General features: G+C 40.1%; 1 protein-coding gene across 6 annotated transcripts in view; it reads left to right on the top strand.

Annotated features, from left to right (window-relative positions):
• The first annotated feature begins 4670 nt into the window (after positions 1-4670).
• LOC117255906 (phospholipid-transporting ATPase ABCA1-like) overlaps positions 4671-22319 on the top strand; it is a 41559-nt gene continuing 23910 nt past the window's right edge. For 2 of the 6 annotated variants that reach the window (XM_033625145.2, XM_033625148.2), the window contains exons 1-8: positions 4671-4832; positions 8813-8921; positions 9981-10074; positions 11132-11273; positions 11489-11607; positions 16490-16611; positions 19093-19284; positions 21261-21350. In XM_033625145.2, coding sequence (XP_033481036.1) covers positions 8856-8921; positions 9981-10074; positions 11132-11273; positions 11489-11607; positions 16490-16611; positions 19093-19284; positions 21261-21350 — 825 coding nt within the window. In that variant the 5' untranslated portion in view covers positions 4671-4832; positions 8813-8855. Of the gene's footprint in view, positions 4837-8252; positions 8413-8549; positions 8684-8812; positions 8922-9980; positions 10075-11131; positions 11274-11488; positions 11608-16489; positions 16612-19092; positions 19285-21260; positions 21351-22319 lie in introns of those variants that run through there. The other 4 variants (XM_033625147.2, XM_033625146.2, XM_078165806.1 and 1 more) reach the window with 4 other exon arrangements.

Consider the following 22319-nt stretch of genomic DNA (forward strand, 5'->3'; position numbering starts at 1 on the left):
TACTGAAGAACTTTGTAGTCCATTGTACTTGAGTGGAACAATACGCATATTGGATAACTGTGGGAAAGTCCATCCATGTTTGAATGAGGTCATTCGGGTAAAAAATAAAACAGTTCTGAGGAAAAACAGAGCAGGAAAATGTTGTTGTCCAGCATGTCACTGGAGGAAAAGAACATACATTGGAATAAACTACAACAATAAAGCAGAACTGGTGGGATGTTTTAGGTAATCTGCATTTAATTTAAGCACCTTTCTTTTTTATCACAGCATATCCCCACTTGGTATCTACAGATTTAAGAGAAACAGGAAGAAGAAGGATTTACTTGTCCACCCTTGCCTGTGTTATATTTAAACTAATTGCACCCTTAAGCAAAGAGAACAGACTAAAAGACAGTGGAGGCACACTGGGCCAGATAATCACTGCCAGATGGCTGCCGTCATGTTCTTTGTACATTAGTTAGCCTGGACTGTACATCGGGCTCCTGCAGCTTTTCTTATACATCAACATAAGCCAACCAGCAAACAAATAGGATTAGTGTTAAACGGAAATGCTGATCTTTATTCTGAGGATTTGTCAACAGGGAAGTCAAAAGGTCTATTATGGTGAAAGTGTGGGGGTTAGCTGTGGTCAATTTTTTCACCTCGTAATATGCAGTGCATGTACAGCATGTAGCACAGATGAGAAGAGTACAACGTGTTCTATTTAATGCGCCACTCAGTTGTTTCAACTTCAAGCATATGTGATAATCAGCCGGCATTGTTAAAGTGTAACAAAAGGAATGCTCGTGGTGCAGTTGTTCCCCCTCTCTCTTGACCCCTACTTTATCATCACGCCTCTTATAATTCTTGGTCCTCTTTCAGACCACCTTTTAGTATGTGTGGGTGGCAGGCAGCCAGAGATCAGGGTCTGATGACATGTCAGGTGTTTATAGTGGCTCCCGAACACAACACTGCCGGGCCATTTAGAGCGGTCCAGTTACCCAGTGGGTAGTGGCCATGCTCAACACAGTCTGTAATTGTTTAGCCACACTCAGTGGGGTGGAAAGGTTTTTGGGACACGTTCACTGAGCAACAAGAGAGAGAACAGAGTGCATTTTAACTTGGTTCAGGAGAACACGCATGCTTCAATGCTCGTCATGTTAATTCTTCTCTTGGGAATGTTTCTATGAATATTCAATGTTTTATATAAAGACAGGTTTTAAAGGGGCATTCGTTCATGTGTGTATTGCTTAACAAAAGAAGAAAACACATAAACCAAAAATAGAAAGTGCCATAGTCTCCTCTAGGCTCAGGTACAGTCATTGATCAGAGTGAACGCATTGTTAAACGGAAGCACATACATTGCCGGGACGAAACCAGTCACAGCTCTCATCAATCTACTTACTTACTGATTGGTTTCTGGCAAAACAAGAACATGCTTTAATATTACTTTAATTGGTTGAATTTCATTGGTTTCGAAATATTTGATCCCAGATAGAGTTATTTAATGTATTCAGTGTGCCCAAGGGAAAATGAGCTGTTTATCATTGAGTTAATCAAAGGCAGGGCGCATGAAACATGAGCAGCTACAGCAACAGGACATGAGTCACGGCAGCACGAAGTGATGAAGGTTAAAAATAACAGTGCTAGTGCTAACCATGAGTTTTAGGTTTACTTTCACACAGCATTTTACAAGTGAAGACAGTTTTACTGTGTAGTTATAGGCATCTGTGACTAAAAAAATCTGATCAATCTCGTTGGGATTCCTGGAACAAAATCTTTGGGGGGGTCCATTTGTTTACTCTGAAAAATATGAACTGAAATCAAACAACCTAGCTTTGTAAAAATCACATAAGAAAAGTTTGAAATAGACACAAAGTTTTAACTTGCTGAGAAACCAGATGTGAAGTGGAAAATTGTATCTCTGGGTGCAGACGGCAGAAACAGCAACCTAAAATCATATGCTGAGTTATAACGCAACAACGGCAAAAGAAAATTACACAGCACTGGTACAGTATGTTGTGCTTTGCTCTAAGCATCACTGCAAGTGGCCTGCTGTCCTCGCCCTGCTGTGATCTGAGTCCAGGTTTGATGGATGAAAGCGGCAAGTGCAAATGAAGGATTGGCAAGTTAACCATCCATCCATCCATTTTCTAAGCCGCTTATCCTTTTCAGGGTCATGGAGGGCTGGAGCGTATCCCAGCAGACATTGGGCAAGAGGCAGGGTACACCAAGGTTGCCATTCTGTCACGGGACTAATACACACATACAGAAAGACAACCACATTCACACTCGTGTAGGGAAATGCTTTTTAGGAAGGAGAAAGAGGGGAAGGATTTCAGAGAGGTGACATTTGACTCCAGAGAGGTTTGCATGGAGACTTGGAGAGAGAAGACTGTTACAGTTTGAAGTCTGAAAATTCCCCTTTATAAAAATAAAAACTCAAAAATTGCATAAGAGAAACATGGATATGAGAGGAAGGGCGGAGGGCCCACGAGGAAACACTTATAGGGTACATAATTTGGTGCTATGCCCTTCTGGCTGTAGAGTACAGTGCTATCTCGTATATGTTTACATAATTCTCAGGGCCACTTTACAATACACAACATTTTACATATCTGTATTTTTTATCCTTGACAATGTCCATATTATTATTGCTCATTCTTTATATGTGGAACACATTACTTATTCATTTACTTATTCTACTTTATTCATATTTAAGAATGTCTTGTTAAAATCACTCAGGACATAACCATGAACCAATTTAAACTATGACTATATTAGAGATGAAGATTACTGTAAGTGTTTTATCCTCTGATTTTATTTCAGTTGCTATTTTTGTTATTTGATATATCTGTGTTGTTGTGTTGTATGTGATATACTGTGACACTGCAATTTCTCTAAGAGGGGAGACATTATGGGTGAAAACATAGTATTTTCATGTCAATTTTGAGATTTTGGGCTATTTTTCTATCATAATATGTCTTCTTTCAGACTAATGAAAATAACAACAACAACAACAACAACATCCAAAATACACAGTGGAGCGTTTATTTTAGTTCAAATTTCTGTTCTGCAAATTTCTAAAAGTGCATATTTAATTAAATAATGTCTCATATATACATTTAAATATACAATTTCAGAAAATTTGTAATACAAAAAAATATATATTGTCTTAACGTAAGCAGTCAATTTAAAAACATTTCACTGTGATACTGTTTAGTTAACATTTTTGTGCCTACAAATGTAGGAACATACACTAAACTGTCCAGTTTTATCTATATTCTGAACATTTTTGTGGAGAGGTTTATTAAAATATCATTTATAACCTGATTTACATTACATTTTCTTTTGTGCTGACAGCATTATTCAGTGATAAAAAGAGATATCCAGAATTCCCTTAGTAAAAACCTTTGACTCTAATGAGCGAATTTTGAACCTGACAATAGCAAATGTTCAGACTTCTGCTCTGGAAAGATTTGCAAATCAGTGCATATTTAATTAGATAATTCTCATTTGCGTATTTTAAAAAAACTGAAATACAAAAAAATAATTGTCTCACTGAAAGTAATCGACAGGGGAAGCTTCATGGTGATGAGAATCAGAATCAAAATCAGAAAAGGATTTTTTATTTTGGCCAAAAAGGCTTTTGATTACAAGCAATTTGCTTGGTTTTTGATGCATACATTAAATATACTATATTAAGAGGAATAAAAATAAGAGAAAGCACTGCGAATCTTAACAACTTAAACATAGAATAGAAAAATTAAATAAAAAATAAGATAATTAAGATAAGATAATTTTAAAAAGTAGAATGACATGAAAAATATGTGCAATATAGTTGTTTTAGGATAACAAGACACACAGCTTTGTACAGGATGTGCCAGAATATTAAGCAAGGGATGTGCAGACATTCATAGTAGAGCATTATGTGCAATGTGCAATGATATTCCACTCCTTATGACTGTTTCTCAGAACAGCTGTTTTTCTTTTTTATGATCCTCAAAGACATGAACCTCTTCTGTTATTTTTTTTTTTCAGCAGTCTCAGTGGCAGAGTTCAATATATCTTTAATTATCATCAATTGAAGATATCTACATGGTCCTATGGGCCTATATCTTGAACTTGAATTATGACTAGTCAAAATTAAATTGTAGATATCTCAAACTGGAATTAGAGATATCTCCACTTCAGTTGCAGATATCCGCAATAAGAATTGCAGATGTCCGCAACTACATTGGAGATATCTATAATGAGAAACCCCATATACATGAATGGCAAAGTAGTTTGAATCTTACTAGTCAAAACTGAATTACAGATATCTGTAATCAGAGTTTTGACTAGTCAAAATCTAATTACAGATATCTGTAAGTGTAGTTTTGAGTAGTCAGAATGACGTTATAGATACCTTCAATTAAAATTCATACTACTCACAATGACATTACGACTAGTCAAAATGGAGTTGTTGATATCTATAATGGTAATTTCGGATAGTCAAACTTAGCGATTAAATGTTAAAACGGCTTGCCATAGGAGACAGGCAGCACAGTGCATTGATGAGGTGTTGAGGTGCTGCTGGCCCTTTAAGAGATGTTTTGACTCCGCACGTGCTTGCCATATATGGGAGCAGCATCAAACGGTGACCGTTAGTTACCTCTGCTCCGCTCCGCATCGAGCAGCGCTATAAAACCCTGCCGGAGGAGAAAAAAACAGTTTTGTCAGACACTGAGACACAGGGCAGCGGAGATACTGTGGAGGAGTTCACTTTATTCACCATTTATAAGTTGTTCTGGATGAAAGGTTTCAATTTATGAGAAGAGAAAGAGTGGATATTAACACCGTTCAGGATCAAGGTCGGTGAGTTTGGAGTCTTTTTCGGGGGGATGGGAGTTTGGGGGTTTATGAGTTTCTTTGTTGGACTAACAAAGAGATGAAAGACACCGTGTTACACTTATAACATATTTTTATTTCACTGTGTCGTCATGTGTTGTCAGCTTAAGCTTCTGTTGTGCTTTGAGAAAGTGAGCGTGTAGAAGAAACACATTTTGGTGTTGAATGCAAATTTCTGGTCGACGTAATTTTTTTCTCATTTTAACGTCGAAAAAATGAACAAGAATTGCAATGTGCTGAATGGACGTTTTATGTTTAAAGCAATGTCGTTGTTTGGGTGAAATGACAAGATCTGTCCTTGCTGGGTTTTTCACTTTTATCATGTGTATCAGTATCCTCTTCCACTGTGTGTGACGACCAGTGTCAAGCTAGCTAAAGGCAAATACAGGACTTCCGGTTATAAATTTGAAAATAAAAGCCTCTTTGTGGCAACCTATTATTGTGATACAGATAATGAAATTAAAGAAGAAAATGAGTTGTATGAAGCAAAGCTTTACACTCTCTCTTAATATTTTTCAGTTTAGAGTCACGGTGCAATTCTTTTACAAAAAAACAGAAAAGTATATAACAGCACCTAATTGCAATTATTTTCCAAGTCGCATTTTTGCACCTTAACGCTGAAAGCACACTCACCTCACTTGCGGTCTCATTTTGCCTGACTTGACGCTGCTTTTGGTCAGCATCGCGAAGCTAAATGACCGACAGTAACCTCATTGCAATGGAACAATGAAACAGAAGTCGCACAACACAAGTATATCTCAGTCAGTCAGATGCTTAATTTTAATATCCTGTTACAGTGTTGACACTGGGTGGCAGTGGAAAAAAAGCTCCTTATTGACAATTAACAGTCGCCTGTTTTTGTTGTTGTTGTTTTTATTCCTTTCGTGTTTTGGTTTTAAATTGTCTCAATGTATGTGGGGTCAGTATATTATTTTTTATTGCATTTATTGATGTGGATGTCTGCAGTCATGGTGCAGCGTCGACGACTTGCATTTTTTTCTTTCAAGTGGGGTTGAAGAAGCAAAGCATCTCTTTCGTGTAAAGAAAAGACGGTCTTTTGTCGTCTCTTTTGTGATGGAAAAACACAAACTGTCCTTCTTTTGATTAGTTTTACATTTCAAATGAGATGTCCAGTATGTTTGGGAAGCAAAGAAGACAATAGAGTTGAGACAAAAATCCTGTATGAGATGACACGTGAGCGAGGATTGATGGTAAACAAGTATTAAAAATGAAGATTTTTTGTGTGTGTGTGCCGCTAGAGGCGCCCTGGCTCTGCACCATTTGGGCTGCTCAACAGTCACCACAGTCCCTCTCTTATTTCTGCATAGTACGATGTATTTTCACCACAGTGTTTGTCGAGATCAGACGATTCATGGGGGGTAAATTCAGCAAGAATAACGTCTCAAGCTTCTCAGATAGTGTGACTGCAGAAAAAATCATTAAAATCAAGCTGATGCATGTTTGATTAAAATCAGGTCTGTCACTGGGTGATGAACATGCCATGTTAAGATATCAGTCCCTAAGTAAAGGTGGGGGAGTTGTGGAGGCACAGTTCATTTCAGGGATCAAAACTGATATCCAAAAACTGGGGTTTAATTAGTAGAAAAAAAAGATAAAAACCATTCATTGTGTTTCAGTTGTGTATATTGTATATGTTGTTGTCCAACCTCGCATACAGCGAGACCACAATATGGCAATGTAGGTGGTGTTTTCCCCCTCATTCATTTCATAGGATTTGTGCAGCAGTGTATTAGAATACATTCAGAGAAGGAAATCAACATCTAGGCTACTGTAAAAGCAGATAAAACATCAATTTGTGAGTCAAGACAAGCCTGTGCTCATGTTGTTGCTTTTAAGCTTGCAGCAATATAGGTATTAATGTTGTTTCTATTGGGCTGTATGAGCGTGTCATATTGTGCCTTTGTTAAATCACCCAATCTGCTTCACATATTTATTCATTGAAATGGTCAGCTGTTTATTCAGTGAATACCTGTTGGTTTTAATCATGCGTTTACGCAAGTCCAGGGCAGGTATTTTACATTGTTTGTCAATGAAACTGTTGAATGTGTGCTGTGGCTGCTGCCATTAAATCAAGTGACTCTTAGAGAAAACAGATGCACCAGTACAGGAGATTTCGTTCACGGCCACTGTGTTGTTTGTCCATCCCAAAGGTCCTGTTGGTTTTTATTGCAAAATGTCATACATTCCAGTGCAATCTTGTTTTGATACTCATCGTCTTTTTGGCCATCCCCGCTGGCAATTATTCAGGACTGTAAAGTATACAATCTGGCATTGATGTTATAGATTAGATTCAACCTGCCAGTAAGTGCAGACTCCTGGGGGAGTGGTTCGTTGTGACTACGGTTCATTATAATTGCATTAGAATTAAATGTGGTGTAAAACCATTGACAACTGAATTGGTGGTGCTTTTTTTTTCAACCCGCAAGCAAATGATCAGCGGAGAGCAACATCACTGTGTCCTTGACATTGTTGTGCTGTTGTAAAACTCTCTATGACATCCTGTCAGCTTTATTCTGCACACAGGACATTCAGAATAATAAACAAGATGGCCTTGGTCCTCTGTCTTAAGAACTTGAGGCAACAGTATAAAAATAGTAATACTTGTTGTAAGATATTATTTGGCCTTTAAACATTGTAAAGTACCCACTGTGTTCATTAGCGCTTGTGAATGTGAGAGTTTTTGTGGGAGCTGGGATTAAATTCACAGCTAAAAGTTAAATGTAAAATTGCTGTAATACAACTTACCGTCTTTACGTAAACACTGTTTAAGGCCTAGGCCACGTTTTCCTCATGTGCTGTAAAGTGCGATGACCTTAATAAAGGAGTTAAGGGTCTTCTTAACCCCTGAATGGCCGACCTGATTGTTGTGCTTAGTGGCCAGGTGTCTGTCTCAGAAAACAGGATTACAAAATGAGTTGGATAACTCCATGTTTCTATTTTTTGGGCCTTTACTTCGGCCGAGTCAAAAAACAAGTCCGAGCACTAATCCAAGGATTTTTGAATCTGCAAACAGAATTTAAAAAAAAAAAGGCTGGAAAAACTGTGCTCTCCAGAAACATTTTCATATGAGATGAATCACATGCCCTTTAGTAAATCTGACAAAGCCCAGTATCAAGCAAATTACTGTAAAAGTGTATCTGCTTATTAGATTACTTTGAGTAAGCCCACTAATGCTGTTTAATCAGTGGGACGTTTTGTTTAGATTGAACAATGGGTGTGGGGATGTTTTCTTTCTTGTGACGTTCACATCAAATGTTGTATGACATGAGATACTGAGGTGTTAACAGGGTGAAAATTGTGTGCAATGAAAAGATTACCACCAACTTTCACCACATGAAAACTGCCCAACACCCACTCGTCCTCCCAGTTTGTGTAGCTCGACCTTTGGACAGATGAGTCTACATCAAGTGGACCTGAATCTGCAGCGTATAACAGCCTTACTCAGTCATCAGACCACTTCTTTTGGTATGTGTTGCTGTACTTTTGGCTGGTCTGCGTTTCAGAACAGTTTTTATTCGATAGGTGAATTAAGATTGTTTTCTGTCAGTCATGATTCTTTGTAACTGATGGCAGTGTGCTATATTTGGGTTTTTATTTGCTTTTCATGCCGTATTGTGGCATGATCAACTGGATGTTACAGCCATATTTGGTATAGTTGCATGTACATGGTTATGGCATCTTGATGTAATGACTTTCTGTTCTGTTTTCACATCAGTTTTGTGCATCAATGTATGTGGGATTTCTTTTTTTTTTGTAAGCCATATCTTTTTCCACAGGACCTGGACTGTAGAGGGTTAGTTGGTTGCATTTGTTGTCGCAGGAAGGAAAGTGTTTTTTGTTGACTTTGTGAACACTGGTTTTGCCTGTTGCAAATGTAAAGCTTGCAGTGGTTGACCCTCTCTTTGTGTTTTTGGGTTCGCAGTGAGGAGCTGGAGCGTGCTCAGTGAGGTTGGGAAGACGTCAACATGGCAGTCTCCACTCAACTGGGTTTACTGCTTTGGAAGAACTTCACCTACCGACGGAGACAGACTGTAAGTAGAAGTCTTTCAAGCTACTGACTCATAAAAACTGGACACACTCAAATATTTATTTGGTTATTTGTTTTTTAATCAATTTATTGTTTTTAAATTTTGATTTTATTTATGACCACAAAAACATTAACCTTCATAGTTAGATTTTTTTTTCACAAGTCAAGAGAAGAGAGATACTTTTTTCCAGTACCATGTGACTGGTAATAAGGGCATCACAAAGGCCCTCTAGATGTGTATAACTTTGCTCATTGATATGCATTTTCTAATGCATATGCAGCCCACAACAGAGGAAATGATGTAATTCCCCTCCGAGCCACTTGGGCTGGAAAGCATTACAGTTTACAGATCACTGTGAGTCAGTCAAAGATGTGATGATGACAAATATACATGTGAGACCCGTGATTGTCCAGTTACTGTCTCATGCTGGTTGATGCCCACACACTCAAAGTTATGTAAATTAGATTTGGTCCCGAGCTGTAGCATACTGGGTCTTTATATGAGATGAGGCTATCTGCATACAATTAAGCCACAAAGCAGAAACTCTTCCTCAGAGTGACCGCTGTGGCTGCTTGACATTAAGTCCAGTTATTTCCAACAAAGGAATACAGTGCATTTTCTAAGACAGAGTCTTTCTTTATCCCCGCGCTGCATGTCTGCCATGCTGGTTAAGTCTGAGACACAGGCAGCTGACGGAGAGGGGCCATATGGAACAGATGGACATAGTCCTCTAAACCCTGCAGACCTTGCGCTCTGTCTCGCTCTGTCTCCCCTTATTAACCCATATACTTTACCCAGACTCATGGTGGGATTAATGTTTACAAAGGACAACAGCTGATAGCCCCCTCCACAAACACATGCACCCAACTCATGATGTTTTTTTTCCTTCCAAAGCAGTACAGATGATCTTAGTCAAACTGAAAATACACAAAGGAAAACTTGTCACTGATTTGGGATGATTAACTGATTTGTTTCACAAGTTTTTGTTTCCTAAATGTGCAACATCTTCTTTTACTTTCTTGATTAACTTCTTTCATCACCCTTTTTGTCTTGCTTTCTCAGATCCAGCTGCTGATAGAGATAATCTGGCCCTTGTTCATCTTCTTCATCCTGATCTCAGTCCGAATACATTATCCACCCTACGAGCAACATGAATGTAAGCAGACAGGGAGATTGATGGAGGGGAGGGTGGTACTCGACAATTTGTTGTTTTTTTTTACTTCTGTCAAATCTAATAGGAGAATTAGTTTCATTGCTTTTTGAGGCTTTCAGATTTCAATCAATTTTCAATACAATAATGCATGTTAAGCCATTGTCTCTTTTTAGCCATATTTGTTCTTGCCTCTTGGTTAGATCAGTGTTAGTCATCCAAGGTTTTAGTGTCATTGCCACAACAAGATCGGTCAGATATGTCAACATTTGTTTGCACTGTGTGAACGCGTGATAGGACCGTTAACTCCTGGAACAGTGGGTTGCTCAACTTTGGCCACGTTTCAGCTCAATATAAGATTGTCACTGGTCAAAAGCACAAAAATGGTATCAGCATTTCAAAAGATATTCTCTGGTTTATTGAAATCCTGCAGGTATCATCATGATTCAGATGGGTGTGATGCCTTCATGCTGCACATGCAACCTTAGAAAAGTTTGTGCACGTTAACTCCCTATTTGTAAAAAAAAAACAAAACATAGATACAATTGTCTTGTCACAAGTCAGTCTGATCCTAGTTAACCCAGTAAACTCAAAAGAAGTAGGTCAGCCTCTTGACCCCCTCCTCGCCTTCTACACTTATCTCGTCAGTATAATAGCCAGTTAACCTCAGTAAGTCCCAGCAGTAGCAGTTAAGTTAGCAGATAAGCGCACAAACACTTGTAAAGATAATGTCCTTGCTTGAGACAGCTGAGTAATTATTTACACACAGTAGAATATTTTTTAGGCATTTAGGTTTGTTTGGTGGGGAGTTAAATGGTGAGGCTAATTAGAGGACATTTAAAATGGAAACAGACAACTTTTAAAGCCTTTTGAGCTTTAATTTTCATACCCGCTGGCAGAAAGAATCTCAAATAGTGCGATTACATGGGCACGAATAACTCGTTTATGAGGCCCATCCTGGTTATGGTCATATTTGTGACATGGTGTTCACATGAGCATGGCGATTTATGTCCAAATTTAAAACCTACCATAAAAAGTACTTTCTGTCCCTTTCCTTTTACAGGCCATTTCCCCAACAAGGCTATGCCCTCAGCGGGTACCCTGCCCTGGGTACAAGGCATCATCTGTAACGCCAACAACCCCTGCTTCCGTAATCCCACCCCAGGCGAGAGTCCGGCAGTGGTGGGAAACTTCAATGATTCTATGTGAGTAACACGGCCTGAACTTAATATCGCTGAGTCATCGTTCAGTCAATGTACTGTGCATATAAAAATGCGTCACTGCGCATTAATATTAATTAATCTTTTTATCAAAACAATCATTCTGACTCAGTCACAGAATGTATTATTTCAGAAAATTGAGAAAAGTTCCTCTCAGGCTTTGATTTCTCTGATTTTGCTCTTTGTGTGAACGTCACCAGAATCTCCCGTTTGTTCATCGATGCCAAGAAAATCCTGCTGTACACCCAGAATGATAAAAGCTACGAGGGCTACAAGGGACTGTTGAGGGCCCTCAGGAAGATGCAGAAGAACACTGCTCGTAAGGACAAACCTTTGATTTCTTTCCCTAATATGGAGTTTTTGAATGGTCGACTGATAGATCATGTCAGTCACCCGCCCATTCACATTGATCACCCATTCATCCATTTTTCTAGGCTGTATGTTTGGACAGAAAAGAACACTCCTACACAACTACACATGCAGATATGATTCGTGTCAGTGACTCACACCTACAGTTTATTCACACATTGCTGTTGAAGCTGCTGTGCTTTAGCTCAGGGAAAAATTCATGGAAACATATTGTTTACCAAAGAAGCAATGAGTGGTTTTTGTCAGGACATTAAATCTTTGATGATGATCTTTTGATCCTTTTATTGACAACAAAGTAAATTATATTTTTTTCAGCCTACTGATCATTCAGCTACCTGAAATGGTGGTCTCACAAAATGGAGGACCTCTGTCTGTTCTATATTGTCTCACATGTTGAAATACTCCATGACATAATGTTTTCAAAATGCCCATGTGAACAGTTTATTAAGTGAAAGATACTTGTTTCAAATGTAATTTTCATTGCTTAGGATTTAGACTGTGAGGTATGCAATTCAATTAGTACAAAGTGAATGAAACTTGATCAAAGCAGATCAATAAATCAACAAAAACGAATTAGCAACACATAAAATCAAGATGAAGTTACTGCTCAAGGTCCCTTTTGCAGTATAGCAGCTGACTGCGCTGGTGTTAGCTCGCAGTCTTCAGCGCAGCATTCAGGGTACAATATGTCCCTTCCTTATCGCTGCCTGCCAGCCGTGGTGGGCCCCTCTCCCAGAAGCCAGTGGGTGTTTCAGTTCTCTGTTATGACATGCCAGCGGTGGTGGTACAGGACAGGAAAAGCAGAAAATTGTGCACCCCCCTGACAATCATTATAGAATCACTGCACAGATCTGGTAGAAATGCAGAGTTTTTCTGACTGGAATGTTGCTGCTTCCTGTCTACGAGGGGCATCGGTCACAGATGTGATTGTGCTATGCATTTAATCGTAATCTTAAATATTGGTGCTGAGGTTTGTGGAAGAACATTTTAAAAAAGAAATAGGGAGAGATATTTATCTCCCTGACCTTGGCTGTTTTGAAGCAGAGAAAGGTCATCTTGCTAAAATAGCATCTTGTTGATGACTCCACTGTGCTGACTCGGGTCGAAGCAGCCTGAAAATAGGAAAGGGGGTCGTATTGAGCTCTGCACTTAATTTACCGCGCTTGAATAGAAGTCAACGCAGTGACTTTTTTTTTCATTTCAATCCAGTACCCATTTGTCTGACGTGGGAGACATGCTGCGAGCAATCTCTGTTTTTTACAGGCGACCATGTTGACACAGATGACCAGGACAAAAAGAAAATGGAAAACATGTAATGACATTATGAAAAAACACATTAACACTGTATTAAATGGAGGATATTAACACAACAAAGGACACAACAGTGAAAGAACAGTAAACAGCAGTGATGTAACCACTGACCTTAGTTAATTGTGATGGTTAAATAAGGGAGTCTAATTAGACTGGGTGTCCTTCTGTTTGTTCCATTAGTGTTGCTTTGCCACAGCAGTGTTTCTCTGATACACAGTTAGTTTCTATAAATAAAACAAAGGGGTATAAGCTTGGTTTCACATCAGACCCTAATGTAAGGGTAAATTGAGTAGCATGTACCTTCAGAAATTGTGCAACAAAGCAGAACAATCAAGGTTCTTGTGTTTTCAGCTACAGTCTGGTTTACTAGCCCAGAGGTACACTATGTTATGCAACAACCTCACAAAGCATAGCATGACCTGGCAAAGAGATTACACATCAGAGCAAATGAAAAAAGCTTCTATTCATTTTAATTGTAAAAAGTCTCTCAGTGTGATTGTGTGGTATGAGATGTCCTCTTCTTTTTTGTGTCTGTCCTGCCCATCTTGTTAGCAGCACACATTAGAGAGAGATAGATCTCCATCTGATCTACCATCTGTGGGTCAGCACATTGTAACTGGATTTTTCTATTCAGGCTTTTTTTTCTGAGCACTTCATCACAATTGATTTCTAAATGCACAGCTCAATCCCATATTCCACTCTGTATTCCTCCGTAATCCATGTGAGGGAACGCACCGATGTGGCACGGGGACTGCCATGCATGATGCAGGAAGAGGTAAACAGAGCGCTGCAGCTGCAGAGCGATGCTTTGGGAAAAACAGCATGGATCAAAGACCTGAGAGTCGAGACCCTCACGTGTACGTTAATAATTCAGCAACCGACGGGGGTCAGCAGCGAGATTTACACTGACAGGGAAGGGGTGCTGTGAAGGGTCAGGGAGAAGGATGAGCTTTTTTTCCCCATAGCATAACAACATAAATCACGCAGCACACACTCTTTTAGATGAGGTCTAATGCATTCCTGCTTTAAGAGATAGTACATGATGAAAAAGAAAAGGGTTGAGATGAGAAACTTTCTTGATATTCAATGGATAAATTATTTAGAGATAAGTTTGATTGTCAGTGTTGAGCTTTTTTATGCGCAGCGGATTTTATTTTCTTATCTTCCCACCTGTCTGTCTTCACAAAAGTGAAGCTGAAACTGGATTTGCATAATAGAGTAGAACATCCTCGCCTTTTTTAGGCTGTCACCACCATCATGTTTTATCTGGCTGGCTGCTTTACAAGACTCCATTTGATTCAAAGGCTTCATGTGTCTGAGCTTGATCTTATAAAATGGAGACTGTGCAGCTTTATTTCTTGAATAGTTTGCACATATATTGCATTCATTCCTTATCACCTTAACAGTAAACATCAGCTTGACATTTAACAGCTCAGCTCTTACTTTAACCTTTAACCTAATTTCTCTTTACAACAAGGTCCTCCTAAAATAGCTCACTGGGGAAGAGAGAAACAACTTAACCTCACAGAAATATCCTGATTTTGGACGTCTTACAAACAGCTCACAGAGTCAGATGTGCTCAGATACAGTCCAACAAGTTAGTGCTCCCCCAGCTGTCTACATCAAAATAAGACTTAACTTAATTTCACTGCTATTAGAATTCGATTCAACCATCTTTTCCTGATCAGAAGTCACTGGGCATCCAGGAATGTTACTTCATGCTTGTCAGCCTGTTTTCAGTAGATTTGAGAAGATATGCTTCCACAGAGATCGCAGCCTGTTTATTAGTTTGACCAGTGAAGTCACCGATTGCTCAGTGTGCAATGTCAGTATTGTCACATTTACAGAATAGGAATAGGAATACGCACTGCCAGGAGCAAGCACAGACTTGTATAAGTGTTAATGTAGGGCTCGCCCTTGGATGTAGCTGGCACTAACATAGGAAAAACAAATGCAAACAAGGTTTGTCACTTCTTTTGTTGTCTCACTTCAGAAAACCTCTCTGCTCCTGATAACTCAGAGGATTTAAACCACTTAGGCAGTGCAAACAAAGACAGATAAGATAAAACAAGGAAACTGACTACAACACGCAAGCACCTTTGCTGACTGCACAACGAGACTTTCCATCCAGTCTGGTCTGTCCTCAAGGGCCTTTGGATGCAATGCACCATGGGAGCTGTGATTTCCTACTGGGACACTGATTAAACCTTATTAGCACTCCCTGGTTGTTCACCCCCGAGAGTCGAGGTCACACACATGCATATACAGGCACAGGTGCACAATTACACACACACATGCACAGAGGCCCATGGAGAGCACTGATGGTAAGGATGTATGTGCAACACAAACTCCTACTTCAAAACCTAAATAGCACACACTCTGGTGCACAGCCACAGAGGCAGTAGGGGAGAGTGACACCACACATGTGGCCCCTGAACACACAGAGACACACTGTTCTGTTTCACTTCCTCCCAGGGGAGGTTCAGGACAGTTCAGTAGAGGCAAAGTGTTTCCTGTTTGTGTGTGTATATGTGTGTGTGTGCATCCCATAGCTTTAAAAGAAGTCAGAAAAGATAAACTGGAAATGAAGGGAAGGGAGGACTCAAGGGAGTGGGAGTAAGATACTTTAACATATACAACAAAAACTCAGCTTAGCAAGAGAGCAGAGCTGTTATCATTCATTCTTTGTAATATTTTTCATTCTGTTAATCTACACTAGGAAAAGAATGCGTAAACCTCGGTGTGAGAAATAATCAGAATAATCAAGATTTATGCGAACACAAAAGTGTGCAGTTACACAACAGATAGAAACAGCGCTGTTAATAACCAAAATAACAGCCTGCGGGCTACAGCAGCTATTCCTGTTCTGTCTGCATGATTCCCCTCAGTGTCGCCCAAAGTCCAGGACAAGTTCTGGTACAACTTGTGAGTGGTTGAAGGTAAATGGGGTAAGAAATGGCTCCAGTGTGCAGAAAAGTAGGTGAAAGGTAGAAAGTGGAATTTAGAAAAGTAGAGTGTGAGAGACGGGAAAATTGGTAGGCAGTATCTGGACCAGAGTGGAATGCCCTGTAGTAACCCCGGTGTACAAAACTCAGAGCTTAAGAGAAGAGAACAGTGTGTCTGCGTGCGTGTGTGTGTGCGCCCGCAAAACCGCTCAGCTGACTCAGGCCAGTTTCAGAAATGGCTTGACTTCTTTGGAATGCAGCAAAAGTACAAAAAGCTCTCAGAGTGTAGAGACGACTGTTTGGAATTAGATGTATTTTCTGGATGTCTCTGAATATTTAGGCCTTTTATGAACAGTCACTTTACAGTATACACAAGAATGCATTTTATTATTATTTTTCACATGATCATGAGTTGTGAAAGTTGTCTGCTAAACTCTAATGTACAGTATATCATGCTGCTGTGTGACCTGGTATTATGAACCACTGAAGTAAGATGTCTTATGTTTTATACCAAAGAGAGTTTTGTGTCTTATAGTATGTTGATGCACTGCTTTCATGTCTTCCTCCTTTCTTTAGGTTTCAAGCTAAAGGACTTTTTGCGAGACAATGAGACCCTTTCCCACTTCCTGCACCACAACGCTTCACTTCCTCATCACGCGCTGAAGCAGATAGTGGAAGCTGATGTCAATCTGGAGAAGGTAGAATATTACGATTTTTCAGTGAGCTGATACAGAATGATGAATACACAGAATGATCACAAAGACACACACACACACGCAAAGAAAAAAACTGAAGGTTTGCTGACTCAAGTCCCTCTTCCACTACATCACTACACATAAATTCCAAATCTGTGGGAAACACTGCACATATTTCAAAGTTTATTCATAAATCCCGCTCCCCCGTCCATCAACATTTCCCCATCAGTAAATGACAGTGATTTACTTAATGGTTTGAGATTTAGTAACACAATAAATAGTCAGTTGTTGTAAATTTAATTATTGAACCACATGGGAGAAGGCTGAATGTTGCAGGCCGCCACCAGTATCAGCTGCCCCTATTGGCCGTGGCAGACAACAGCAACAGTATTATTTTGTGTGCACCCTTTTTGTTTGTCCCTTTTCACATGTGATAATCATACTCCCCTGGCCACAGTGCGCGTGCATAAATACAATGACCTTGGCTTGACAGCATCTGGTGGGCCGCAGGACTCTGCTGTGGCACAGCTAAGCCCTTAATACCCAGTAGAAAAACCACTGTGGGTGAGGGGTAGCTGGGCAAAGAGGCTGTTAGGCATCAATGGCCCCCCTCCCATTCGTGTCTTCATTATATTTTTTTCCCCACAAAGAAACAAATTCTCTTTCGGATAAGAGTCTATAAGTTGATTAATATTTCTGGCCTCTTCCCAGTTTCATTTTTCAGGTTTCCATATTTCTCACTCAAGTCTCCTCTCCCTGAGTCATTGTTCTCTCCTGTGCTCAGTTTCATTCCTCTCCTTATGTGCATAATTTTTTCCCTAGCTGACATGATGATCTATTTCCCAGCAGCCACACACACATACGCACCTCTCCCATTAAAATCAAGTGGGTTTGTATAACCCAATATCATGCGCATACGTCGACAGATCCCGCTACCTACATCCACCTCAACAACAGCTCCCAACCCGGCCCACCACAATATCCCTGCTTTGCAATTGGAGCGCTGGCGTCACATGACTGCTCCTCTCCCCTCTTCCCTCTCCCCCCATTTCTCCTCACGTGCAGAGACAGAGGCTCAAAGACAAACTCACGTTACACCGTCTGATTCCCTTCTACCCATCCCTTTTTCCCAGACATCTATTGATCAGAGAAGATGACCATCCATTAGTCTGTGAAGGTCATTCGGAACATTACTTAAAGAGAGGAAGGAAATTTAAGGAAAGCTTATTACTGCTGTGCCTCTTGTTATATGGGATACAGTCATTTAGTCAGTTGCTAATAGCAAGCGATGAGACGCAAGAGAGGAAACACATAAATAGATTATGATAAAAATTTCTTAAGGGAAATGTATATTTTGAGTTTTCCATCGGACGTTGAGTGTGATCCCCACTCCTCCAGACTTACCGTTGAAAGCCCTGATGTTTTTCTGGCGAGAAGATTACCAGCTCTGTGTGTGTGTGTGTGTGTGTGTGTGTGTGTGTGTGTGTGTGTGTACAGTTTGTAGTCTGACAGACATGATGGCATAACACAGACTGGTCAAGGACATCTAGATGATAAGTCAGTGTGCTTCCCTCTCACTCCGTCTCACTCACACACTCACTTACTCACACAAAGACACACACTCATATGTGAACATCTTGACTCTGACAGAAAAAACAGAGACTCCGTCCAGTCCTTGAACACTCTGATGTCCCAGAAAGGGGACGTTCTGTTACTCTGTCTGCACAGGCGCTGCTGTGCTTCCTCTTCCAAATGTGTTAAATCACTTTTGAAAAAAATGAGGGAAGCATTTTTAAAATGACAAAGATGGTTTGATCATAAAAAAATATGTCAGTTTTTTTGTGAGTCAGATGAGTCTCTCGGTGCAGAGTTATACTTGGATTACATTTCTTGTCAAGAAGTCCTTGGCAAGCCCCACCGTTGACATTCATAACATTTCTGTCCCTTATGGTTGCTCTGTAACATCTTCCAGTGAGCATCATTGTTTTGTTCTCATACATAGCTACATAAGAGTCTGTTAAGAGTCAGGACAAAGCATCTAGGGTACTCTGTTGAAACACAAACAGCCGCACTCACCACATATTAATGCAATATTACCTGTGAAGGCAAAGTATTCCAAGCATGATGTAAACATACTTATCTATATCTTTGTGTTTGCTTTGTTCAAGAGATTTTTATGCTCATGGAAGGGAAATAGAAATGATTGTGCAGGTCCTTACTGAATAATTATTGGCAGGACACTCGGCTCTTTCAAAGCAAAACATTTATTTTATAGTGTTAACTTAAACTGAAGAGTCATGATATAACAAATCCAACTTGAAGGAGATCAGTCCCTTGTGCCACTGTTCCACTGTTCCAGATGTACATTTTCATAGATATTTATTTTTTAATATATATTTCTCTCCACCTCAGCCGTCACAAAGTTCTGAGCACATATAATTCTGTACTCACTCTGAACCACTGTGTCTTTTTTTCTCTGTCCAGGTGCTCACCAAAGGTTTCGGTTTCCACCTCAGAGACCTCTGTAACACCACGCCCCTGGAGGAGTTTGTCCACATTGCCGACCACAACGTGTCCCGTATGACCCAAGAAATTATATGCAAGTCCTCCAGCGATTGGCTAAACAAGGCCCAGAGCCACTTCCTGTCCAACTTGGACTTCCTCAAACCAATTCGGGTAAGTTCATCCGTTGAGTCAAACACATTGGCTAGTTGCTGTTTTACAGTGGATTTGAATTTCGACATCCCAATCAAAACCCACTGACTAATTCAAAATAAAAAAAAATGTTCTTTCCAAAATGGCAGTCAGACAACACTGTGAATGCTTTCAGTTGTGCAAATCAGTAATGACCAAACCAATAAAATAAAGACCACACTATGATAAAATTGATCTGTAGCTTGTCAGTTGTGTTGACATATTTCACCAGGTCATAGTGTCCTCCCATCCATTGTCCAAAAAGACACAATCTTCCTGTTTTAACTGGAAATCACATAATGTCATCACTGATATGTGTTGCTTCACTGCACAGTTGGGTGTCCACCAAAATAGGCATCATCAGGGTGCAGGGTCAGCTGGGAGTCATATATTGTTTGGGAAACAACAGATGTGTCTCCTGTTTTACAGGCAGAAATATTTGTTTTCCATTTAACAACATGGGTGTTTACTGAATATGACCTAGGACATCATGAACAAGTACACACACTCCACACAGAGATGGAAACACATGCCCACAATGCAGAGACTGATTGCAATGGCCCTTTGAGGTCATTTTATTGTGTCTTCTAAATGGGAGCCACTGACTGTGACACTCACATTATATGACAAGGGGACTCACCAATCAAAGCCAGACACCCTTGTTCACCCATTACTGTAAATCCTTGTTCCTTTAGTCCTTACTGTTAACTGTGAAACTCTGGGCTATCTGCATTGCCTTGTTTTCTTTACTCATTTTCCCATCAGCCTCTCATCCGCCCTCCACCCTCCCCTGTCCAGCGTCAGCTCTCCTCTGGCTGTATCTTTCCCCTTCTCCCATAAAACCCGTGACCCAAATGTGAGTCACGATGGTGAGGGTTGGCAGGAGGTGAAGAAAACATTGTGTTCCGTAGTGCTGATCTGTGGTGGAAGAAACAGACAAAGGAAGAGAGGCAAAGTATCATTATTGAGTCAGCAATTCTTTATGACCTAGAACCTGTAGAGCTGTGTTTGCTATCCTGTTGAAGAGATTAAAGAAGCTGCTCTCTTGTCTCTTGATATGAGAGCATTATCATTTCCTGATTCACTGTGGACCTCATTCACCCAAAACTCAACTTTCTCTTCGTCGTCTTCAGAGGAACTCACTTTCCAGAATGATGATGCAAGAATGTAAAATCCTTTCCAAGAGGAACAAAATTGTGCAAAAAGTGAGGGCAAGAGGTCTTGCACAAGTCAACGTCCTCCCATTAGTTGTTCAGTGTGTGGGCGTATGTGTGCGTAAGAGAGAGAGAGGGATAGAAATCGTTAGGTTAAGAGAAAACGAGAAAGAGGATTAAGCAAAAAAGAGAGGGAGAGAAAGTACTAGAAAGCTACAATATCTTTCTCTCTTGCTAGACGGTTGTTCTGTCTTCAGCGACACCTGTGCTTTATCAAGTGTCAGCCTTTCCAGCAGCTGACAGTTTAGTGTGATAGACGAGAACACACACACACACACACACACACACACACACACACACACACACACTCACAGTTTGACAGACTGGAACATAAGAGGTCAAAGCTACGCTGACCTGTTGTTTTTTCTCGGTTCCCCTTTCCCTTAACCTTTGACCCCAATGTTTTTCCTCTTCTTTTTCTCCCACCTCTCCTTTACCAGAGCTTATTTCTACCTTCTAACCTTAAATATAATACTAAAGTGAATAAATGAATAAAAATGGAGGATGATATAGATGTTAATAAAGTATTACATGATAAATAACAACTAAAAACATTATTAAGATGATTAAAAATGGGCTAAATGGTCAGCAATAATTGGAAATACAGTTTCCAGATTATCAGATTATTATAACCTGCCTTTGGTTGTTTGTGTTTTTCCAGGATATGTTAATTGTGCACAGAAACAAAAAAAAAACAGTGTAAAATCTCTGCAAAGCAGTAAAGATGGCTTTTCTCTCTAACAGAAGGATGTGAGGTCGGATCCCAAATTCGTCCAGGAAGTCTCGGCTGCAACTGACAATCTTCTGGAGAGCCTAGGAGCACTGGCCGTGGAGGTAAATATACCAAATACACACACACAAAGAGAACACAACCCACACATGTTATATCACACAGGCCTACTGAAATATTTACTTCCAAAGTTCAGTCTCCAAAGGGTAATGTTTAAAATCAATTCTTACCGAGAATCGGCTCTCTGTGGAGTAATTTGATTACACACAAGTCACATGTAGTAGTAGTGCAAGCTGGGTCAGTTGGGTCAGGGCCATATTGACAATACTAACACATATATGTCTGCACAAACTGATTCAGGGAATTTCATCAGGTCATACAAAAAGGGAAATGCCCCAAGGCCCCAAGGGGTTAACAGGGGCAAAGAGCAAAGCAGAAAAAGAGATTTTTAGAAAAGCTGCTAACGTGGTTGCATGAAAAAATGCAATACTGACGCATATTAACGATACACTGCTCCTCCTAAAGGTCAGCCAGCCACTGTGTAACCATATGGGTCTTACATTTCAACATTCAGCCATGTTAATATAGGCTTTGTTCCACCACAGTGGGCTCTGACCTTCTGCGGATCTCATTCCCCCTCCTTATTCTTTTTCAAGTGACGTAGGTTCCACCTCAGATTACTTTGCTGCATAAAGATGACTAATATATAATTTCAATCTACATCAGAAGGTCGGCAAAAATATCTTTCTCAAGCTTAAAATAAGAACAAGTGGTGTGAAACGTGTGAAAAGAGCCTTACTCAGCCAACCACCAGGTGCACTGTCTTCACTGTCTTACATACACTCACAGTATAGGATCACATGCACGCACATCCGCACGCTCTCATGCCAGACCTGAGCTTATGTAACCCAGTCGTAGCTGCAGTCAGCGGTGCATAGACACGAGCACAACACAACCCCCTTTTTTCTCTCAGGCGCCATCTATGCTGAGTTGACAAAACATAAAGACCCAGCTGGGTGTGCACGAGTGTGTACATTTGCAGGTGTGACAACACTTCCTGTCAAAGCAGCTGT

This window comes from Epinephelus lanceolatus, chromosome 3, assembly GCF_041903045.1.
Source record: "Epinephelus lanceolatus isolate andai-2023 chromosome 3, ASM4190304v1, whole genome shotgun sequence".
Taxonomy (NCBI): domain Eukaryota; kingdom Metazoa; phylum Chordata; class Actinopteri; order Perciformes; family Serranidae; genus Epinephelus; species Epinephelus lanceolatus.